This window comes from Watersipora subatra, chromosome 9 (genome assembly GCF_963576615.1).
Source record: "Watersipora subatra chromosome 9, tzWatSuba1.1, whole genome shotgun sequence".
Taxonomy (NCBI): domain Eukaryota; kingdom Metazoa; phylum Bryozoa; class Gymnolaemata; order Cheilostomatida; family Watersiporidae; genus Watersipora; species Watersipora subatra.
The window spans coordinates 62,064,765-62,087,137 of NC_088716.1; the positions used below are offsets into that span (position 1 = coordinate 62,064,765).

The 22,373-nt window shown below is 38.1% G+C and overlaps 2 protein-coding genes across 2 annotated transcripts; both read left to right on the plus strand.

Moving 5' to 3' along the window:
* Positions 1 to 75: 75 nt before the first annotated feature.
* On the plus strand, positions 76 to 3,212 carry LOC137403993 (tubulin-specific chaperone C-like). Its single transcript, XM_068090145.1, has 3 exons — positions 76 to 806; positions 2,034 to 2,164; positions 2,270 to 3,212. The coding sequence occupies exons 1-3, from the start codon at positions 82 to 84 to the stop codon at positions 2,452 to 2,454; spliced, it is 1,041 nt and encodes a 346-aa protein (XP_067946246.1). The 5' UTR covers positions 76 to 81; the 3' UTR covers positions 2,455 to 3,212.
* An 11,304-nt stretch (positions 3,213 to 14,516) lies between these two features.
* On the plus strand, positions 14,517 to 21,939 carry LOC137405330 (uncharacterized). The gene is made up of 5 exons (XM_068091558.1): positions 14,517 to 14,543; positions 16,580 to 16,934; positions 17,623 to 17,834; positions 19,567 to 19,713; positions 21,847 to 21,939. The coding sequence occupies exons 1-5, from the start codon at positions 14,517 to 14,519 to the stop codon at positions 21,937 to 21,939; spliced, it is 834 nt and encodes a 277-aa protein (XP_067947659.1).
* The last annotated feature ends 434 nt before the right edge of the window (positions 21,940 to 22,373 follow it).

Here is a 22,373-nt window from a genome sequence, read left to right on the forward strand (position 1 = left end):
TACTAATATGTAAACGTTAAGCTATTGTAGCGAGTGTTTCATTTGCATTTAATATCAATATTCGTTTCCGCTAACGAAAGAATGTCTGATGTACAAGCTATCGAGTCGTCGGATATGGCAGATACTGATGAAATAGGTATTTTAGACAAAAAAGATATTGTTGGTAAAAGGATACAAGATCGTGAAGATGAGCGTATGCGAGAAATTGCAAAAAGAAAAGAAGAGGCGGAGAAAATTGATTCTAAAATGGAAAAAACAGAGGTGTTCATGGAGAAATTGACTTCAGGCGTTGGTGCGATTAAGAGAGGTCTGGCCAATGCGTCAAAACAAGATATAAACTCACTACCGTCTTATTTTGATACATTGTCAACTGAGCTATGTGAAATTCAGAAATTCGTAACAGACTCTGTAATGTTTCTACCAAGTTATGATATAGCCCAAAAACAGCAACAGTTGAACGATTTACAAGGAGAAATTTCTTTAAGCCGAAACAGCTTACTTCCTAAATCTAAATTTGCATTCAAAAATCGAAAAAAGCAAAGAGTCGTTGAAAGCAAGTCGCCTGACAGAGCGACCGAAAGCGTGGCGCAGCCAACTAATCTGTCGTTGTCACAATTGACTGCTAATGAATATCGTATTAACTCTGTGTCAAACCAAATTATGAAGATTGATGCGGATAGCACCACCAACAAAGATATTGTAATTTCTTCAATAACTGAAAGCACTCTGCAGATCTTGGGTAATCCTAGTGCCATGCATTTTACGAACTTGACAGATTCAACTATAGTAGCTGGACCTTGTGGAAGGTTAGTACATAGCCAAAATGGTGTAATTCCCACAATCTTTTATAATTATTCAAATCTTGGTTACTATTTTTCTTTGGACTTGCAAATAATAAACAAATGGTGGTGTTGGGTGAACTGGCGCATTATTCTTGCTAATATAAAAAGGAATTGCTTATATGTGATCTCTAATGTTCGAACAATTTTATTAAGCTTGACCAATACGAATACCTATTCAAGTTTACTACACTTTATCGACTCCTTGTTTCACTAGTTACTAAGTTGTGGGCCTGAAACTAAGTCGCCAAACTGAAATTCATATGAGAAAGCAAACTATAGATACGCCATGAACATTATACTAGTGTAGCAAGCAAATTGAGTCACTTTCAGCAGCTGTTGTTTATCAGACTGAGTCAGTTTATGGTGATTTTGCTGAAGTTCTATTGGCTGAAATACGCATTTGCAGAAAAGCCATTTGTCAAAATTGAAGCCGCTCGTCAAAATGTGTAGTTTTGGTCGACAATTTAAGCTAATATTCAAAAACTTAAGCCATTTAGTCGAAAATAATAATATCAGACAAAAATGTTATTAATTATAATATTAATAGTAAGTTTTTACCTGTTAGCTAAATTCATATTTAACTTAGTGAACGTTAGTTTAGCTTTCTAATTTTTACTAGCTCTAACAGCTAAACATGCTATATATATATAACATATATATATAACATATATATATATATATATGTTATAATTGCTGTAGCCACTGTAAAAATACTTCACACACAATTTTGATATGCATGCAACCTATTTTTTTTTAATTCTGCAATATATGGGTTTAATAATATATATACATACATGTACAGCATACTGTGCGTGCCTTGGATTCAAGATCCAAGTTACTATGTAGAATTTGGCTTGTTGAAACCAACCACAACGTTGCCAACATGCATGTTCATTTGTTTTACAGGCTTAGTATAGTAAAATCTTTTGAGATGGCATAATTTTGATGTTATGGCTAGATGTGCACTTTTTAAGAATTCTAGCAAAACGATAATAAAATATGTAAAAACGTTATAATACAAACCTTTTCAAGAATCTTTGACTAATTGTCTATGAAAGTATGGATTTGGCTATTAACTTCTCTGTTGGCAACAACGGTTTCAACCATTATCTTTTTGTTGAAACCTCCATTTACCATTTGAGTCTCACCATTAAAAAGTAGACTTACATGCAAATATGTCTTCATTTGCAGGTCGATCTTTATTGAGAATTGCTCAAACTGTGTCCTAGTCTTGGCGTGCCAACAGCTGCGGATCCATGAAGCAGTTAACTGCAGTTTCTTTATACACGTGACTAGCAGGGCTATTATAGAAGATAGCAAAGGTAGTTAATCACATTTTACTATTACACTATTGGTTTGCCTCTCATTTTGGAGAACATAACCTTAACTTTGTTACCCACTGAAACTTTCTGTGTCATTTATGACAGGCTTAAAGTTTGCTCCCTACAAACTTTCCTATGATGGCCTTGAGGAACACTACAGGGAGTCTGGCCTCAATCGACAGATAAATAATTGGTATGATGTAGATGATTTCAACTGGCTCGTCACAGACAAGCAATCTCCTAATTGGACAGTCATCCCAGAGGATGCGCGAATATCTCATAGTATTTAGGAGATTTCTGTTGTGCAATTTTGACATTTCAAATCAGGCTTTCTATTTATTTTGTGTCATCGACATTGAGTTGGATACCAGGAGCAGGCTGGTAGGATGGGAGAAGAGATGAGCTGGAATGCTATAACTGCTGTGTGCTTCTTTTATCTCTATACTGTTAAGTTATGTATCCCAGAAAGTTGCTGCGTTTTCTGGATTGCTGCCAACGAATGAGCGTCTTATTCAGAAAACGATAATTTGGAAATGTCCGAATGTTCAAATGACTGTACTCTTTGTCTCAAAACACTTGTTATGCTAAAATCTTCTTGGGCTTAGCTTATTGGCCTTCTCCATTTTACTCTTATCTCTTTTACGTCGTATTATTTACATTTATCCCTCCCATTTCCTGTGATGTCTCCGTAGCTCAGGTCAAATTTGTGAGTTTGATTTGATTGCTACTTAAATTGCTTTCTCTAGATGCCACTTGTGTAAGATGTTTGTCATGTGACAATCAGGTATCTCAGGTGGTGACTCAGACATACAATGTGTATACATGTATGTACAGCTTAGTCACTCAGTTTTAGCCTGGTTGGTTAGGAGTTGTATGCTTTGTACCAGTCTCTGTTCAAGGTGGCACAATTCCCAATTCCGCTAATTCCTAATAGTTTACATTTGAAAAAATTCATTTGATTTATTGTTGAGTGCATGTTCTAGGTATATGGCTTATATTTCCCTTAAACATTTGATGTCCGAATAAAGAATGAATGATTCGGGTAGAATATTAGAGGAAGTAGTCTGTTACTTTGCTCTGTTATGGAGCAAGGAAGATAGTGTTAGCCACACATTCAACAAAAGCTGTAGCAGTTGGGTTCAGCTCAGCTGTTTTGATATCGAAAAAACTTGAATCACCTCTAGCAAGTCTAAACCTCATATTGCAATTGACAGTTTCTTCTCAAGGTACGCTATGAAGAGGCTATATGTCTTTTGTGTTTGCATTGTAAAACTCTCAAAATGTCACTCACTGCTATCCCTTTGTATACAAATGTCATAACTTGTATGTAGCCTATGCTCCTGAAATTGAAACATATGTAGGATACTACGGTGATTGGCAGAAAACTTAATGAGTACCTTAGCTAACTTGTGTTAACAGAGGATAAAGGTTTGAATTAAGTCTTTCTAGTTTTGCAATTTTCAAGGGTTTAGACTTTACACAGCTAAAGATGATGCCGATATCTCATAGGTACAGTTGACTAGTTTGGCAAGACACTATCTACCATCATTCCGCTATGCCTCTAATACTCTCACAGGATGCCTGAATAGCATTAAAACCATGGATAACAGTAGAGTCATGGTGACTTCCTCTAAATTATAAAAAATATTTTCAACAATGTTGTGGCTGTTCATTTTTTGTTGCTGCTCAATGATTTAACATTCCATGGGTAAGCTAAGAATAGTATTGTTGGCAGAGGTGATTGGTCAATTACGATGTGTTGACACCCAATCATCAAGAGAGTACATGTATGTGTAATAGATATTGCTGTGTCAGTCTGATCATTGTAAGGGCAAGATTCAACCTTTTTGACTCTTGCGGTTTGCAAGATTTTATGTAGGCGAACACATCAACTTATTAAATTATGAATGGCTTCAATAGATGTAGCACTTCACATGAATTTGCTTACCTCTCTGCTGATTAAATTAGATTCAATTTGACAATGACTACGAGATAGTGAGATAGTCATAATGACTCATATGAATGTGAGTATTCCTGCTCTATACCTTTGAAGGTGTTGAATTCTTTTTATCCCGTCATGATCTTGTGATGCAGCAGAGTAAATCATCCTTAATTCTATTTATTAATCATAATCTTGAGAATTCTAAAACAGCCATATAAATATTTACCCTCCAAGAGGTTGGTAGGTTATTGCTAATACACATAATGGCAATATACATGTACTAGAGTGTTCTCCAGGTGATGCTTGGGAATAATATAATTTAGGGTTAAGTTTGTTATAATAGAAATGTTTCTTACTAGATGCTTGAAGTAGAGAAAATTGATGTTGCTAATAATACAATTGTTTTTAAATACACTAAGATTGTAATTGATGTTGCTAATAATACAATTGTTTTTAAATACACTAAGATGGTAATGCAATCTTTTTTCCCCAACTTTCAACCATGGCTTCGGTCGGACATCTCTTATAGTAAAGATAGAATGTTTTTGTAGCAATAACCTTTGGTTAAACTCCAAAATGGCTACAAATTGCACAATTTTTCAGCATAATCAACAATTTGCTTTTCGGAATAACAATCAGCTGTATGGGTTATGGTGCGTCACAAATAATGTAGTAATGGTTTGTGTGCAAAAAGCTTCTGATTGTAACACACATAAAGCTTCTGATTGTAACACACATAAAGCTTTTGATTGTAACACACATAAAGCTTCTGATTGTAACACACAAAAAGCTTCTGATTGTAACACACATAAAGCTTCTGATTGTAACACACATAAACAGTAAACTATAATACTCAAGCTAGATGAGCCGTAAAATGTAGATCGTGAGGAAATAGTCTACTGCTCACCAACTTATAAATAAAATATGTAATTAATTCTACCAGAATCAACAAATGACTGAGCTAAGGATTATGGAATTGCAATAAGTGTAGGTTTAGTAAAACGCGTGACGCGTGATGAATTGCGTGATGTCTAAAATCATGCCAGATCGTCATAAAATTGCTCATATTGGCTTACCTGATGCATTTCTTACCAGATGCATTTCTTACCAGATGCATTTCTTACCAGATACATTTTAAGTAATATTTCAACAAACCAGTGGTTTTCTTTTCAAGTTTAAATTATTTTCAAGCTAATACAAGTGGAAGCTTTTTTTCAAGCATGCGTGAATATGACTCCTGACAATTTCTAATAGATTTTAAGTGTTTTTAGCTAGTTTTAATACATTTTGGACCAATTTGGACCCTCACGCATTTTTCTAGTTTATTGAGATTTTTGTCAAACTAGCAAAAATGTGTGAGGGTCAAAATTGGTTCAAAATTAATTAAAACTAGCTAAAATTGTCAGAATCATATTCACGCATGCTTGAACAAAAACTTCCACATGTATTAGCTTGAAAATAATTTAAACTTGGAAAGAAAATCACTGGTTTGTTGAGGTGTTACTTAAAATGCTTCTGGTAAGCCATTATGAGCAATTTTATGATGATTTGGCATGATTTTAGCCATCACGCAGCGTCACGCAATTCATCACACGTCACATATTTTACTAAACCCGCAATGAGTGAGCCTTTAACCTGTTAGTTTTTAATGATTCATAACTGATTATTTGTTTATAACTTACCTCTCACTAACTGATTGGCTGTTTATAACTTATTTTTTGCTATTGATTCACTGTTTCTAATTTACCTCTTGCTACTAATTGGCTGTTTATAATTCACCTCTTGCTACTGATTGGCTGTTTATAATTCATCTCTTGCTACTGATTGGCTGTTTATAATATACTTCTTGAGACTGATTGGCTGTTTATGATATACCACTTGTTACTGATTGGCTGTTTTTAATATACCATACTTCTTGTTACTGATTGGCTGTTTGTAATTTATCTCTTTTGGCTATGGAGATGTTTTTTGAATAAGATTGGTGCCCATACTATATGGTTACGATTTTCTGCCTTCATGTCTATTGTTTTGCAATTTTACAACTGATTAAACTACTGATGGGGAGGGGCCGATAACACAAGTCTTTTGAATGTAAATATGAATGACACAACAGCTTAAGGGTTTTCATAAAAGGAGCATCGATTGAGATGCAACCCAATGATTTGTCAAAGCATTTAGAAACTTTGGTGAACGTCAGAGTTATAGATTGTAAACCTCATAAATAATAGCGTGTATTGCAAGCTTCGGGAGGCTTTGTTTCCAATGCATCCTTCCTCTACCCATTATTTTAGACTGTTTGTTGATAAATGCTTGAGAACAAAAGTAAATATATAAAAATATTTGTGTTAGCTAGTACCCTTAGAAGTGTCAGTTCAACCTTTGTACTCTGACCTTAAGAATTCTTCCTCCTTACCGTTACTAGCATGCTTGCGTATTCGGTTGACGCCTGCGTTTTTGTTCGTAGTTTAGTTCCTTATTAACATTAGTTGTGATTGGGTGCATATTTGTCTCAGTCTAACCTCATGATACAATGCTGTTGGCTCTACTGACAGTCACGGAGATAAAGCCAACAGTAACGTTAAAGATAAGCGCTCTGTCAGCTAGTGGATTGACTCGTATCATACTTATGCAAGGTTAGTGATTGATGATATCCTTGTCGCACCCTTCATCTCACAGGTAGAAGGTAGCCTCATGATTCCTGATACACACCTACATGTATGTATCTTATTGTAATAATTATTGACTTAAACTAGAGAGGGGACATTTTTTCATGGATACTCAGTATGGTCCCATGTCGTGAGACAAGCCTCACATAACTTAAGTTCGGATCTGCTGTTTCAGTAGTTAGTGATGCTGTTCAGCGGCCATGCGGCTACTGTGAGTCAATGCGACTAGTTATCCAGCGAGACTCTGCTCAATGCTCAAATAAAGAGAATATTAAATATTACGTCCACAAATGGTGTCTATTTTAGTCATCATGGCTATAGAAGAGTTTTTGACACTAGATGTGCCAGGCTACTTAGCTCTGCACGTACAGTGATTCTTCGATGAATTGATAAAGAGTAAGGGTGATGGATGTGATGTCTTATCTGAGACTACACACTTGTAGCTGCCTGTCTATGGTAGAGTTATGAATGTCTTTGGTAGAGTTATGAATGTCTGTGGTAGAGTTATAGATGTCTATGGAAGAGTTATGAATGTCTTTGGTAGATTTATGAATGTCTGTGGTAGAGTTATGGATGTCTGTGGTAGAGTTATGGATGTCTGTGGTAGACCCCAAAGTATAGGTATCTGGTGGAGCTACCAATACTTTAGGTCTCTATAGAGAGAATAGGTAGGACTATAGCAATATCATTTACAACTATGCCAGACTAGCTTGGGTGCATATGCAGTTAACTCATGTCATGCTATATATAGCTATGGTGAACGCATGTCATGCTATATATAGCTATGGTGAACTCATGTCACGCTATACATAGATATGGTGAACTCATGTCATGCTATATATAGCTATGGTGAACTCATGTCATGCTATACACAGATATGGTGAACTCATGTCAAGCTACATATAGCTATGGTAGATTTTAGACTTTTCACATGTAGCTATGGTGCAAAGAATGCTATATATAGCAATGGTGAACTCACGTCATGCTATATACAGCTATGGTAGATTCTAGACTTACTATGGTACAGAAACCATCAACTTATTATCAACAAAGAACAAAAGACAAAGAGAGGCCAATCATATTTTCAGCTCTATCTCGTAGTTCTCAAGAGACATTTTAAAACATTCTGAAAAAAACATATTAGGTTCTACACATAGATTGCCATTTACCAGTTCACAATTACCGGTAAACAACCGCTATTTACTACTGTAGGATAGGCTGCCAAACAGGTAAGCAGTGAAAAAGGTAGTGAATTTAGTAGTTTCCTTGGCTCTTTTCTTATCTCTTATCCCAGTTTTAACTGTATGCGTGAACTTACTGTGCAACATTGCAGCTGCAGATAATTTCCGATGGGAGGTCGTTGCATAGACTAAGGACCAAGTAATGTCAAAAAGCAAAGCAACTGTACGTTCTACGTCGTACCGTAGAGCTATTCAAGATGACCACAAGCTACCACACGCTCATGGTCAATCTACATTCATCTCAAGTTGTCATGATAAAGGCGATAGCTGTGAACTCACTGATGTTCAGGGTGTAGGTGATAAAACAGGTAACTTGAATGGTGATAAACTAGTATATCTTGTACAACAGGGTTTCCTCCAAGCACTGTTTAAGGTGTGTCAGGCATTCATCCTTAGATTAATTAATGTCAGTCAGACAGGCTGATATAGAGAGAAACTTTGAATTCTGTTTACTGGTATGCTTTGGTTTTGTTGCCATGCCTACATATCCTTCATGCATTTGCTCTAGTCGCTGATGTCACATCTGTGATGGCATCTAGACTATGAAAAGCAGGTAGCATATTTTTAGTAAAACTAACTTTATTGACTCAGTTTTTGTGTGAAGGGATTTGGTAAGAAACTTTCATCAGTATTTGCAGTATGTAGAGGTATGCTTGCCACCTTGTGTCCTTGTGTCGCAGAGCATTTCCTGAAATTTTTGTCTGTCAGCTACATAAGGTTGAGGTATGCCGCGGGCTGTCTACTTCAAACAGTCATTTTCAAAGGGGACTTGTACTTGCATAACTTGCCCTTCTGTTTGCTTACTCAGTTCTATTCAAAGTCATCATTTAACTACTCAGTAAATCAGTCCTGCTATATTGTTATCCTTTCATAGCTTTAAAAAATGCAATGGAGCGGCTAGTTAGTTTATGGCCTATAATTATGAAAATCATTTTGCTACGACACGCATTGCAATGGTTCATGACATCGGACTCTAAAAACACACAGATTGTTAGGATTGAGAGCTTACAGAGGATTACAAAGCTAGTGCTTTGTAAAGTTATGGCTTTACAAAGTCATAACTTGTAAAGTTTTGCTTCTCCTTTACAAAGCTATGGCTTTGTAAAGAGAAGCAAAACTTCGGATTTTTAATGACTCACTTAACCATCAGCCTCAGGCCCCCCTTACCAATCAAGCCACTCGCGGAGGGACTGAATTATCTTGCCACAATTTCAAGGCAATGTGAATATGAACCAAGTGCTGGTAACCTGTCTGACAAAGATCAGGTGTGAGTCATAGTGTCAGACTTGGCTGTGCTGCCACTTATGATGATGAACTTCATGGTGATCTGCCTATTGGCCCTATTCTCTTGGTTGGTTATGTTATAACATGCTATGATTACAAGAACTGTTGCAGTGATAACAGTAAATTCTTGTAACTAGTTCATTTATTCATTAACTTATATTCTCGATTGTCACTGTTTCTCCAAAGAGTTGTTCAACCGAGTATTTGGAGCCATTTAAAAATGGTAAATATCTGTTTACTGCAATGAGAGCTAGTCCTATGCTGCCTTAATATCTACATCTGTCATCAATTCTCTCTCTAACTTGATGATTGAGATGTCTCTCTGTTGAGTATTCATCCAAACCTCAACAGTTTTCAACTAATGAACTATTAACATATGAGATGGCTTTACTCCGTCTGTTCTATGCTAGGAGAGGTACATCTCAACCCGTCTGTTCTATGCTAGGAGAGGTACATCTTAACCCGTCTGTTCTATGCTAGGAGAGGTACATCTCAACCCGTCTGTTCTATGCTAGGAGAGGTACATCTCAACCCGTCTGTTCTATGCTAGGAGAGGTACATCTCAACCCGTCTGTTCTATGCTAGGAGAGGTACATCTCAACCCGTCTGTTCTATGCTAGGAGAGGTACATCTCAACCCGTCTGTTCTATGCTAGGAGAGGCACATCTCAACCCGTCTGTTCTATGCTAGGAGAGGTACATCTCAACCCGTCTGTTCTATGCTAGGAGAGGTACATCTCAACCCGTCTGTTCTATGCTAGGAGAGGTACATCTCAACCCGTCTGTTCTATGCTAGGAGAGGTACATCTCAACCCGTCTGTTCTATGCTAGGAGAGGTACATCTCAACCCGTCTGTTCTATGCTAGGAGAGGTACATCTCAACCCGTCTGTTCTATGCTAGGAGAGGCACATCTCAACCCGTCTGTTCTATGCTAGGAGAGGTACATCTCAACCCGTCTGTTCTATGCTAGGAGAGGTACATCTCAACCCGTCTGTTCTATGCTAGGAGAGGTACATCTCAACCCGTCTGTTCTATGCTAGGAGAGGTACATCTCAACCCGTCTGTTCTATGCTAGGAGAGGTACATCTCAACCCGTCTGTTCTATGCTAGGAGAGGTACATCTCAACCCGTCTGTTCTATGCTAGGAGAGGTACATCTTAACCCGTCTGTTCTATGCTAGGAGAGGTACATCTCAACCCGTCTGTTCTATGCTAGGAGAGGTACATCTCAACCCGTCTGTTCTATGCTAGGAGAGGTACATCTCAACCCGTCTGTTCTATGCTAGGAGAGGTACATCTCAACCCGTCTGTTCTATGCTAGGAGAGGTACATCTCAACCCGTCTGTTCTATGCTAGGAGAGGTACATCTCAACCCGTCTGTTCCATGCTAGGAGAGGTACATCTCAACCCGTCTGTTCTATGCTAGGAGAGGTACATCTTAACCCGTCTGTTCTATGCTAGGAGAGGTACATCTCAACCCGTCTGTTCTATGCTAGGAGAGGTACATCTCAACCCGTCTGTTTTATGCTAGGAGAGGTACATTTCAACTCTGCATACATAATCTCGAAATCTCTTCAATAGTCTGATTCAACAGTAATATAGGGGTATTTCATGGCCTACTACAAAGTCTGAAGACGCTGAAAGTTGCAGGTAAAAGTTGTGGCATGTTTTTATATCAATCCTAATGGTAAAATAGCATTTTCTCAGTCTTTCACAGCGATTTCATAAGGCCTTTGGTAGTCTATGCAAACACAGCTGGTAAACACTGCATCATGATGCTGCATGTTTAGTTGTTTTCATCATAAGTAGCCTTGGTACGCCTCCTGCTCATTTCCTTTCATCATGTAGTATCAGTATTATCTACAGCTGCTATTATCTCATCTTAAACATCAAGTTATCGAACAGTGTCACTTTTTATCATGCGCACCACCATTTAGGGTTTCATCTATAGGTTACCTGTTAACAGATCTTAGCCTAAAATCTCTCTCAAAGAAAGTTCACTGTATTTTAAATACTTCCAGCCTTTATAAACATACACTAATAGAGAGGAGCTTCTAAAGAAAAACAAGCTACCTGTACATGTATGTTGCCGGAGACTGTCCTACTTATGGTTAGCCACTATATACTATAATATTATATATATATATATTGGTATTGCATTTGTAATATTGCAAGTCGAGTTAGGCAATATGAACCTGCTACCGGTCGTACATGTACTCTGATGCCACCTGCAATGGGTCGGGTTAGCGGAGACTAACCGTCAACCCCATGTGAATGGGAAGGGTGAACTTGTCACCCTTGTAGAACTGAAGACAACATCTGTAAAAGCGCTGCGCTATACCAGTGTTGTACCTTGGCAGCATCTATTGGGGAGAGGATAAACAAGCCTATCTATTGGCCAGCCATTGCAACAGGCTGGAAATGCATGTTTCGACTTGTTCTTGCCTCCTGAATACCATATCCTTCCTGTCGAAAGAGTGAATCTGCTCCTGCGAAAGCCAGAAATAACTTCACTTCCTCAGGCATCTTTATGGAATAAATGGCAAATGTAGTGATCAATGTCAGCCACAACCATAGACAGTCTCATTCCCCTCGACTGGCCACAAGAGAAAGAATATTGCAAGTCAGGAGGCTGTTAAGTTCTGAATACGTCTTGTCTTGTTGCACACACCTCGGGTTTAAGTAGAACACCTTGCTAGTATTAGATAGTATTCTAGGGCTCTCATGTAGGTGTTATAATGTCTAGTTCTTACTAGCTTCTCCAACCTTCGACTTTCCTACGACCTTCAAAGACTTGAAAATAACCTTACAATAGATTTTAGTAGATTTTACGAGAAATAATCGGTATTTTTCTATCATTTGCGATTGTTTTTGATGTTTGAGGCGATCTGATTGTCAGGATGTTTCAAAATTATAATCTATAAAACTTGATGTAGTTTTATAGATTATAATTTTGAAACATCCTGATGAAACATAAGATGTTTAAAGATTGAAATGCTCAGATCAAGAGGGGTTGAAACACTAGTCGATCAAAACGCTCAGATCAATCAAAAGTGCGATTATGATGTCTATATTTGCGAGGAGACCGACTGAGTAGAGACGAGTAACGCTGCAACTTGAACACAATAGCCGATATCAACTATCGCGACGCTGAAAACTGGCGACATCATTTTGCACGTTCATCTGTGCGTTTTAATCTAGCAACAAAGTTGTATTTATTTTAATCTAGAAACATTCTGGCAGTCAAATCACCTTAAGCATCTAAAACTTACGCAAATAGTGAAAAAATACGAAAAGTCTCTGATGAAATCTACATAAAATATTTGTATAAGTTCATCTTTAAGGAAAGGTTAGTTTTATCTGGGCACCTTTACCTCGCCACACCTCACCTCACCTCACCACACCTCGCCTCACCACACCTCGCCACACCTCGCCACACCTCGCCACACCTCGCCACACCTCGCCACACCTCGCCACACCTCGCCACACCTCGCCACACCTCGCCACACCTCGCCACACCTCGCCACACCTCGCCACACCTCGCCACACCTCGCCACACCTCGCCACACCTCGCCACACCTCGCCACACCTCGCCACACCTCGCCACACCTCGCCACACCTCGCCACACCTCGCCACACCTCGCCACACCTCGCCACACCTCGCCACACCTCGCCACACCTCGCCACACCTCGCCACACCTCGCCACACCTCGCCACACCTCGCCACACCTCGCCACACCTCGCCACACCTCGCCACACCTCGCCACACCTCGCCACACCTCGCCACACCTCGCCACACCTCGCCACACCTCGCCACACCTCGCCACACCTCGCCACACCTCGCCACACCTCGCCACACCTCGCCACACCTCGCCACACCTCGCCACACCTCGCCACACCTCGCCACACCTCGCCACACCTCGCCACACCTCGCCACACCTCGCCACACCTCACTGGGTTACGCCTCACCACACCTCACCACGCCTCACCACACCTCACCACGCCTCACCACACCTCACCACGCCTCACCACACCTCACTGGGTTACGCCTCACTGGGTTACGCCTCACCACACCTCACTGGGTTACGCCTCACCAAAACTTCTCTCGCTGTTTTGCCTTCCAGAATCAGTCAATGACACACAAACTATATTCTTACAAACCTGAATATAATTACATTTGTACTTTCCTGTTTAAATTGACCAATAACATCATGCAATAGAGAGGCAACAAAAACAGATAATTACCCAATCATATAAATCCTCTCTTTTACAGAAACTTTTTGTCGTCACAACGTTCTGTCCTAAGGTTTGTCAGGGATTGTCTACTCATGAAAACTGGTCATTAATTGAGACACATCATAATGCGTCCAATTGCATCCAGCTGCATTCAAACAAAAGCTTCTTTAGGGAAGTGCATATATCTCAAGGACAGTTTGTAAAAAACACCGGTACGGCCTGTATAAATGGACTTCCTTAGTGGATAAACAAAAATATTGCTAAAATAGAATGGGAAATTTGTTGCTAATAATAAATCAATGGATCAAACCAACTAAACAGCACTGCTGTCTTAAAAATTTAATGAGTTCCTGATATTCCCGTTAGCTCTTGTGTGATTCAATCATGTGACAATTGCAAACTGTCCAATCAGACGTTAGACTGACTGATCCCAGTTAAGAATGACTTATGCTGTTTGGCTGCAAACGTTTCAGCTTTGGCTGAGTTTACCAACTGAGGTGTAAGTTGGTTGTCATATGGCCATCTTTCATGCAGCCAGAGAACTCTTACATTTGTAAGCCATTGTGTACCTCTTAGAGCACACTTTCATGCGTTACGGCTCGACAGGCTCATACAAGGCACTGCTGAGGAGATTTGCTCACACAAGTCAATATTTGCATATTATTTAAAGGTGTAGGATTGATTTTCTGTTCAACCCTGCTGATAAACAGACCCTTATGGGCTGCCTATTTGATTTCTTGACAAAGTTGTTGAGGTCATGATAGTCTAGGCTGCGCTTTAAAAATTTAGTTGGCCAGCACTATGATTGGCAATATGTTGAGAGAGCGGATAATTCCAACTTTAGCTAAGTTGTGAAACTCCAAGTACGAGTCTACAAGAGTATCTACAGTGTGAGCACTAGTATCTAGTTAGAGTTATTATCTCTTGTCGTTGCAAAGTGAAATATCGAGCTAACTTTTAGAAATGCCTGTCGTCGACTACTAAATGGGTGACCCTATGCAGCAAAATGTGGTAAGCTCAGCTGTGATGTTGGGGTTTTCTTTGTCTTCATGGAACGTGTTGATGAAACCAGCAGGCTAAATGAATAGGAAGAGGGGGCTGCCAAGATATTTGTATTTTTAGGATGCAATCCCTAGTGTGCTAGTAGTTATTACAGGGTGCAATTGTAGAAAATGCATAATATGCTACAATATGCTATGGTATGCTATAATATGCTATAATATGCTATGATAAGCTATGATATGCTATAATATGCTATGATATGCTATAATATGCTATGATATGCTATAATATGCTATAATATGATATGCTATAATATGCTATAACATGCTATAATATGCTACGATATGCTATGAAATGCTATTAAATGCTATAATATGCTATGATAAGCTATGATATGCTATAATATGCTATGATATGCTATAATGTGCTATGATATGCTATAATATGCTATGATAAACTATAATATGCTATGATATGCTATAATATGCTATAATATGATATGCTATAATATGCTATGATATGGTATAATATGCTATGATATGCTATAATATGCTATGATAAGCTATGATATGCTATAATATGATATGCTATAAAATGCTATGATAAGCTATGATCTGCTAAAATATGCTATGATATTCTATAGTATGCTATAATATGATATGATATGCTATAATATGCTATATTATGCTATAATATGCTATAATATGCTATGATATGCTATGATATGCTATGATATGCTATAATATGCTATGATATGCTATGATATGCTATAAAATGCTATGATATGCTGTTATAGTGTATATAAAGTATGTTATGGATAATCCCGTCATACCTGATATAATTCCCTGTCCTTTTAATATCATTACATGTATACGTGATAATGAGTTGACAGTTTTTGTAAAGAGTTGTTTATGCTAATGTTGTAGACGGAGCACAGACCTTGAGTGTCTGCTCGCCTTATGCAAATGTAGAGGCAGCTGCTTTGGTAAGTTTATGGGTGTCAAAGTTGTTGTCGGATGTTTATATGCAATTCATACACAGTTTCCAGCTGTTGACTTGAACTTGAGTGTCACTAACTCGTTGGCTAACTATTTTAGCAACTGACTTAGTCACTGATTGACAGACTTTCTGAGTGACTGACTGAGTGACTGAGTGACTGAGTAACTGACTGACGACCCACTGGTTGATTGACTGGTAGTCTAACCCAGTTGTATGCAGATTGACTGACGTATTTGCTGTTACACCAAACAGTTAGCTCATAGACTGACTGCAGTTTGTATATCTAGCCAGCCAGTGAACTATCTCTTGCTTCATTCTCGTTGTCTACTTCAGCTTTGCTAACGTAGGAAACCGTCACAAGCTCTGTGGGTGCTTATCTCATTATGTACCTCACTGTATTCTCTAGACAACAAGTGCTTCATTATGTACCTCATTATATTCTCTAGACAACAAGTGCTTCATGATGTACCTCACTGTGTTCTCTAGACAACAAGTGCTTCATTATGTACCTCACTATATTCTCTAGACAACAAGTGCTTCATTATGTACCTCACTATATTCTCTAGACAACAAGTGCTTCATGATGTACCTCACTATATTCTCTAGACAACAAGTGCTTCATTATGTACCTCACTATATTCTCTAAACAACAAGTGCTTCATTATGTACCTCACTATATTCTCTAGACAACAAGTGCTTCATGATGTACCTCACTGTATTCTCTAGACAACAAGTGCTTCATTATGTACTTCACTATATTCTCTAGACAACAAGTGCTTCATGATGTACCTCACTATATTCTCTAGACAACAAGTGCTTCATGATGTACCTCACTATATTCTCTAGACAACAAGTGCTTCATTATGTACCTCACTGTATTCTCTAGACAACAAGTGCTTCATGATGTATCTCACTATATTCTCTAGACAACAAGTGCTTCATTATGTACCTCACTATATTCTCTAGACAACAAGTGCTTCATTATGTACCTCACTATATTCTCTAGACAACAAGTGCTTCATTATGTACCTCACTATATTCTCTAGACCACAAGTGCATTAACTGAGGAGAGTGATGAAGACTCTAGTATTGACAATCCCTTCTACTCCAATTCTGACCTTGTAAGGAAATCCACAGTTGTACGGCCAAAGGCCACCGCTTCACCAGCTACTGCGCCTGTTCACGCCAGTCCAACAAATTACTCTCAGCCCACACTATCGGACGATACAATGATGAATGAGTTAGCTAACACAATACAGTTGAGGTTGAAAGAAGACGACAACCAGAGAGTGTATGATGACGTACCCCCAATAGACTCTGAGAGCGAGAAGACTGTCTATGATGTGCTCAACGGTTGTGAAAATTTTGTCGGAGAGATTTATGATGAGGTACCTTCACCAGGTAAAATTTTGCTAGAATGAGTTTTGAAATTCTACACGCTTTATGAAGCTTCTGATACAAGAAATAAGAAAATTAAGAAATTGAAAGAATCCAAAAATAGAGATGGATGAAAGGCTATACTGGAATTTAGCTATATTGGAACGAAGGTTCCTCTTGTTGCTCTAACTAGCTAGCAAAGTGTCAACCAGATTTGTGTTATTTGAGCAAGCGTACAGTTATATGTGTATATGGAGTACAGGCTAACCTGAGTTGCATCAGGGTAGGCTATAAGATATGCTTTCTATCAGGCCTGACACTCTCCAAGCATTCTTATGATATTATAGTTAGCATGTTGTCCCGATTTCAAGATCCCATTATAACACATTTGTCTACATTTCCTTGTTTTTACTTCAGGGTATGAATGAGTTAAAACTTGCATTTTTAATAAAGATCAAGGTGGCAATAATAATTAACATTCATGGCACTAGACTAAGGCCATAGGGCTTTGTATCTAAATCCCTTTTCTTTCCATTTCACTTGTTTGGGATTGGCTATCTTATAGAGAAAGCTGTTTTTAGATTTCCAGAACAGCATGTAATGAGATTTCTTGCAGTCAGAATTCAGACTTCTATTAATATGGCCAGTCAATTAAAGGCTTCTAATGTTTATTGTGTGTGTGACACTGAAAGTAATTTCTTCTGTATGGCAGAGGAAGAAGACATAAACGCTAACAACATCACAACATTACTAGACGAGTCTGCAAGGCGCCTGCAAGCAGGACAAACTAACTCAATGCGTTCAGATGCAGTCTATGAACCAGTTGAACTCAACTATGGGTGTTTTGAAGAAGAAGACAGCGACAGTGAGTTTGAGTCAATAGAATCACAGGAAGGAGAGAGTATAAGTGTATCTCAGACTAAGGTTTGTAAGTGATATTCATGAAAACATCTGACGGTATAGTTGAACTTAAATACCTTCTTGTAGTATACCTTCTTGGAGAAGGTAGAACACGAGCAAACATTGAATATTTGTAAAACAAATTCAATGTTTGCAAACTCATTGCATTGCAGAAAACTTACTTTAGTCTAAATGCACATTTAGTGGCAATTGTTTTGTAATTGTCAATGATGCTATTATAGACATTTCTACAATTGTCGACTATTAGTCAGGGGATCATCGACCCCGTTGCAGGTGTTCAGTATCCTCTACTGGAGGTACACGTGCTCAGTATCCTATGAGGACAGGTACTCAGTATCCTATAGGTACAGGTACTCAGTGTCCTATGGGTACAGGTGCTCAGTATACTATGGGTACAGGTACTCAGTATCCTATGGGTACAGGTACTCAGTGTCCTATGGGTACAGGTGCTCAGTATCCTTTAGGTGGAGGTACTCAGTGTCCTATGGGTACAGGTACTCAGTATCCTATAGGTACAGGTACTTAGTATCCTTTAGGTACAGGTACTCAGTGTCCTATGGGTACAGGTACTCAGTGTCCTATGGGTACAGGTACTCAGTATTCTATGGGTACAGGTACTCAGTGTCCTATGGGTACAGGTGCTCAGTATACTATGGGTACAGGTACCCAGTATACTACGGGTACAGGTGCTTAGTATCCTATGGATACAGGTGCTCAGTATCCTATAGGTACAGGTACTCAGTATACTATGGGTACCGGTACTCAGTATCCAATGGGTACAGGTACTCAGTATACTATAGGTACAGGTACTCAGTATCTTATGGGTACAGGTACTCAGTATACTATGGGTACAGGTGCTCAGTATCCTATGGATACAGGTACTCAGTATCCTATTGCTACAGGTGCTCAGTATCCTATGGGTACATGTACTCAGTATTCTATGGGTACAGGTACTCAGTATACTATGGGTATAGGTGCTCAGTATACTATGGGTACAGGTACTCAGTATCCTATAGGTACAGATACTCAGTATCCTATGGGTATAGGTACTCAGTATACTATGGGTACAGGTACTCAGTATCCTATAGGTACAGATACTCAGTATCCTATGGTACGAGGATGATCTAAGACTTGACATTTCAGCTGGTTTACCAACTCAACTTCTATATTATAGTCTAAAGTTTAAAATGAACTTTTTCGTAGCCAGTAACAAATTTGCACTGTCAGCAGCACCTAATTGGACACTGGCATAAAAACAAATTCACGGCTAATTCTGGCATAACTTAGTCTTTATATACCACAATTGGTTTTATTCTCAAGAATGAAGACAATTTTCCTTTAATTTTCTTAGTCCGATTCTGCTAGTCGACATCTAGCTGGCAATCTATAGCCGATGTACTTGCGCTCCATAGTTGTATACTGAGGGCCGATGTACTTGCGCTCCATAGTTGTATACTGAGGAAGAAGAATGAGGGCACCTGCTTTTAGCTGCAGAACTAAATGCTGTTGTAAATTGCTAACTTGTGGTACAGCAGTGATAAGGCATGACAAGTTGATTAAAAACTAAAGTAATTCATGGTTCGAAAGTAAAATTCATTATGATAAATGCATAAGAAATGTATAATAAATGTATAATAAATGTAATGATATGTGTATGCTAAATGCAATAATGTTGCAGAGCAAACTGCTTGACATTCACCACGTTGATGATGTTTTTGTCTTTTCATTGCTTTAGGAAATAACTAGCCTTGCTTCTCACAACACCAAGCAAAGTAAGGCTGCCTCTAACAAAAATGGGAGGGGTAAAGCTTTTCCATTCAACGAAGACAAACACCCTTGCCCAAGCTTGCCAGACTGTCCCGAAGAACTCACAGAAAAACAGGTTTCTGCTTTTAGCATTTTTATATGCGCTCTGGTCTGTTCAACAGCTGACATTAAATTTCTCGAGCTTCCTAATGATCTAATACTAAACACTCAAGTATTCAACGATACTGAATGACTCACTTGTTGTGATAATGAAAGACTCATTCATTGTTTATAATGATTGACTCACTAGTTGTAATAATGATTGACTCACTAGTTGTGGCACTGAATGACTCACTCATTGTGATAATGAAAGACTCATTAGTTGTAATACTGATTGACTAACTAGTTGTAACACTGATTGACTGACTAGTTGTAACACTGATTGACTCACTAGTTATGGCACTGAATGACTCACTCATTGTGATAATGAAAGACTCATTAGTTGTAATACTCATTGACTCACTAGTTGTAACACTGATTGACTCACTAGTTGTAATACTGATTGACTCCCTAGTTGTAATTCTGATTGACTCACTAGTTGTGATACTGAATGACTCAGATCCTAGATTCAGTTTTCTATATTATTTTGCTCTTTCATATAAACCTTTCAACTATTTCGCACCAACATTAGAATGGATAAAATATCTATGAACATTTTTTTATGCTTCCATAGCATGCAATTATTCTGATAAACTTTTAGATATGTTTAAGGTGTCTGGGTTTTCAGTTTTTAATGATAAAACTTACATGAGGGAACATATCATTTATTAATTGTTTCTTTCTATCGACAGCAGTAGTAACTATGGTATTAAGCAAAGGGTAAGAGAGGCACTTGATCAATCGTAGGGCCAAATATAGGCATTAGAGAGATCATTTATTGCATGTAAATGCATTGTAGAGATCTCTTGGTGCACATTGTAGACAATGGAGAGATCATAGGTCAATAGTTGCACAGAATGAATACAGGCACCTATTTGATATCTTTTACTGTTTGTTAATGTTACACAGAATTTTATGTGCTCACTAATTTCAACAACCTGGCTTGTTTACTCCGTTGTACAGTATTATATCTTTGGTAAAATGATAAGTGAATTTTTCAAGTTTTCTAAGAGCCTATTGTAGTAGCTTTCATCATCGCAATATGTAAATATCTCAAGTAAATCTACCCTTACCCTGAGTATTTCAGGCAATGTTGTACATACATTTTTATGTTAAGATTTTCTGATATTACAAGAAAATTTGAAGCTTTAATTTTCAAAAAACAATCGAAACCACAGCAGCCATAGTTTTGTTTAACTGAGGCCAGCTCAAGTTATCCACAATCCGATTTACTGTTGAAGTTTTGTCATTTTATTGTTGACAGCTATAGGTCCACTACATGTCTATGTCTATGTCTATTGTTGACAGCTATAGGTTCACTACATGTCTATGTCTATGTCTATTATTGACAGCTATAGGTCCACTACATGTCTATGTCTATGTCTATTATTGACAGCTATAGGTCCACTACATGTCTATGTCTATGTCTATTGTTGACAGCTATAGGTCCACTACATGTCTATGTCTATTGTTGACAGCTATAGGTCCACTACATGTCTATGCGGGGTTTTGTAATCTTGTGTAAGTCTTTGTCAGATTTATTTTCGGATGAACATATACAATGTATATATAGTTGTATGGAGGAATATACACTGTGAATATAGTTGTATGGAGGAATATACACTGTGTATATAGTTGTATGGAGGAATATACACTGTGAATATAGTTGTATGGAGGAATATACAATGTATATATAGCTGTATGGAGGATTATACCATGTATATATAGTTGTATGGAGGAATATACAATGTATATATAGTTGTATGGAGGAATATACACTGTGTATATAGTTGTATGGAGGAATATACACTGTGAATATAGTTGTATGGAGGAATATACAATGTATATATAGTTGTATGGAGGAATATACAATGTATATATAGTTGTATGGAGGAATATACAATGTGTATATAGTTGTATGGAGGAATATACACTGTGAATATAGGCGTTTGGAGAAGTATACAATATGAATATAGATAACTTAAAGGATTATATTGCATGAAAATAGGTAGGTACCTGGAAGGATTATACCTTGTTATTATTGCACTTTGTGAGTCAACCTGTGAAACTATTTAAACATGAATCTCACAACTCTATTGCATCATTGTAGGAGAAGAGACGGCATGTCGTGGCGTCTATCATCGAGATAGAGAATTCTTACGTCAGATCTCTTGATATACTTCTTGAGGTAAAGTCTCTATAGCTTATCAGATTTAGCTTGTCCTCTGAACATTAGTCATATGATATGAGATGAATAGGCTGCTAAAATACGAGGACTGTCATTAAATAAATGTCTTTGTGTATGCGAGACTGAGGCATGTTAGATATACGTTTAGGATCTCTGTTTGATTGTGTTTGCGTTGTGTTATAATACAGAATTGAGCAATTGTATATGTATGGGAGGTCAATAGATGTAACAACCTAGAATACCAACCTCCAAAACGGGGCTTTGCATCTCTATAAATACATGTACAGTAAGTCGTTGACTTATGACCTTTGCGACATACGCCTACTCGACTTTACGGCCACATCCGTGGAAAGGTCAGGCGGCTCAGTGCGAGGCGTACCAAAAGCCATTCTTCGTTATTTTCGTTAAGCGCTTTCGTTATTTTTTCATTAGGGCAAATTTTTTCTGCC

Bases quoted from the DNA above. Each gene is read 5' to 3' on its own strand.
- LOC137405330 (XM_068091558.1), top strand. From the start codon at position 14,517: ATGGGTGACCCTATGCAGCAAAATGTG. The intron at 17,835-19,566 runs GTTTGTAAGTGA...TCATTGCTTTAG, and splicing joins TAAGTGTATCTCAGACTAAG to GAAATAACTAGCCTTGCTTC. The intron at 19,714-21,846 runs GTTTCTGCTTTT...GCATCATTGTAG, and splicing joins AAGAACTCACAGAAAAACAG to GAGAAGAGACGGCATGTCGT.
- LOC137403993 (XM_068090145.1), top strand. From the start codon at position 82: ATGTCTGATGTACAAGCTATCGAGTCGTCGGATATGGCAGATACTGAT. The intron at 807-2,033 runs GTTAGTACATAG...CTTCATTTGCAG, and splicing joins GTAGCTGGACCTTGTGGAAG to GTCGATCTTTATTGAGAATT. The intron at 2,165-2,269 runs GTAGTTAATCAC...CATTTATGACAG, and splicing joins TATTATAGAAGATAGCAAAG to GCTTAAAGTTTGCTCCCTAC.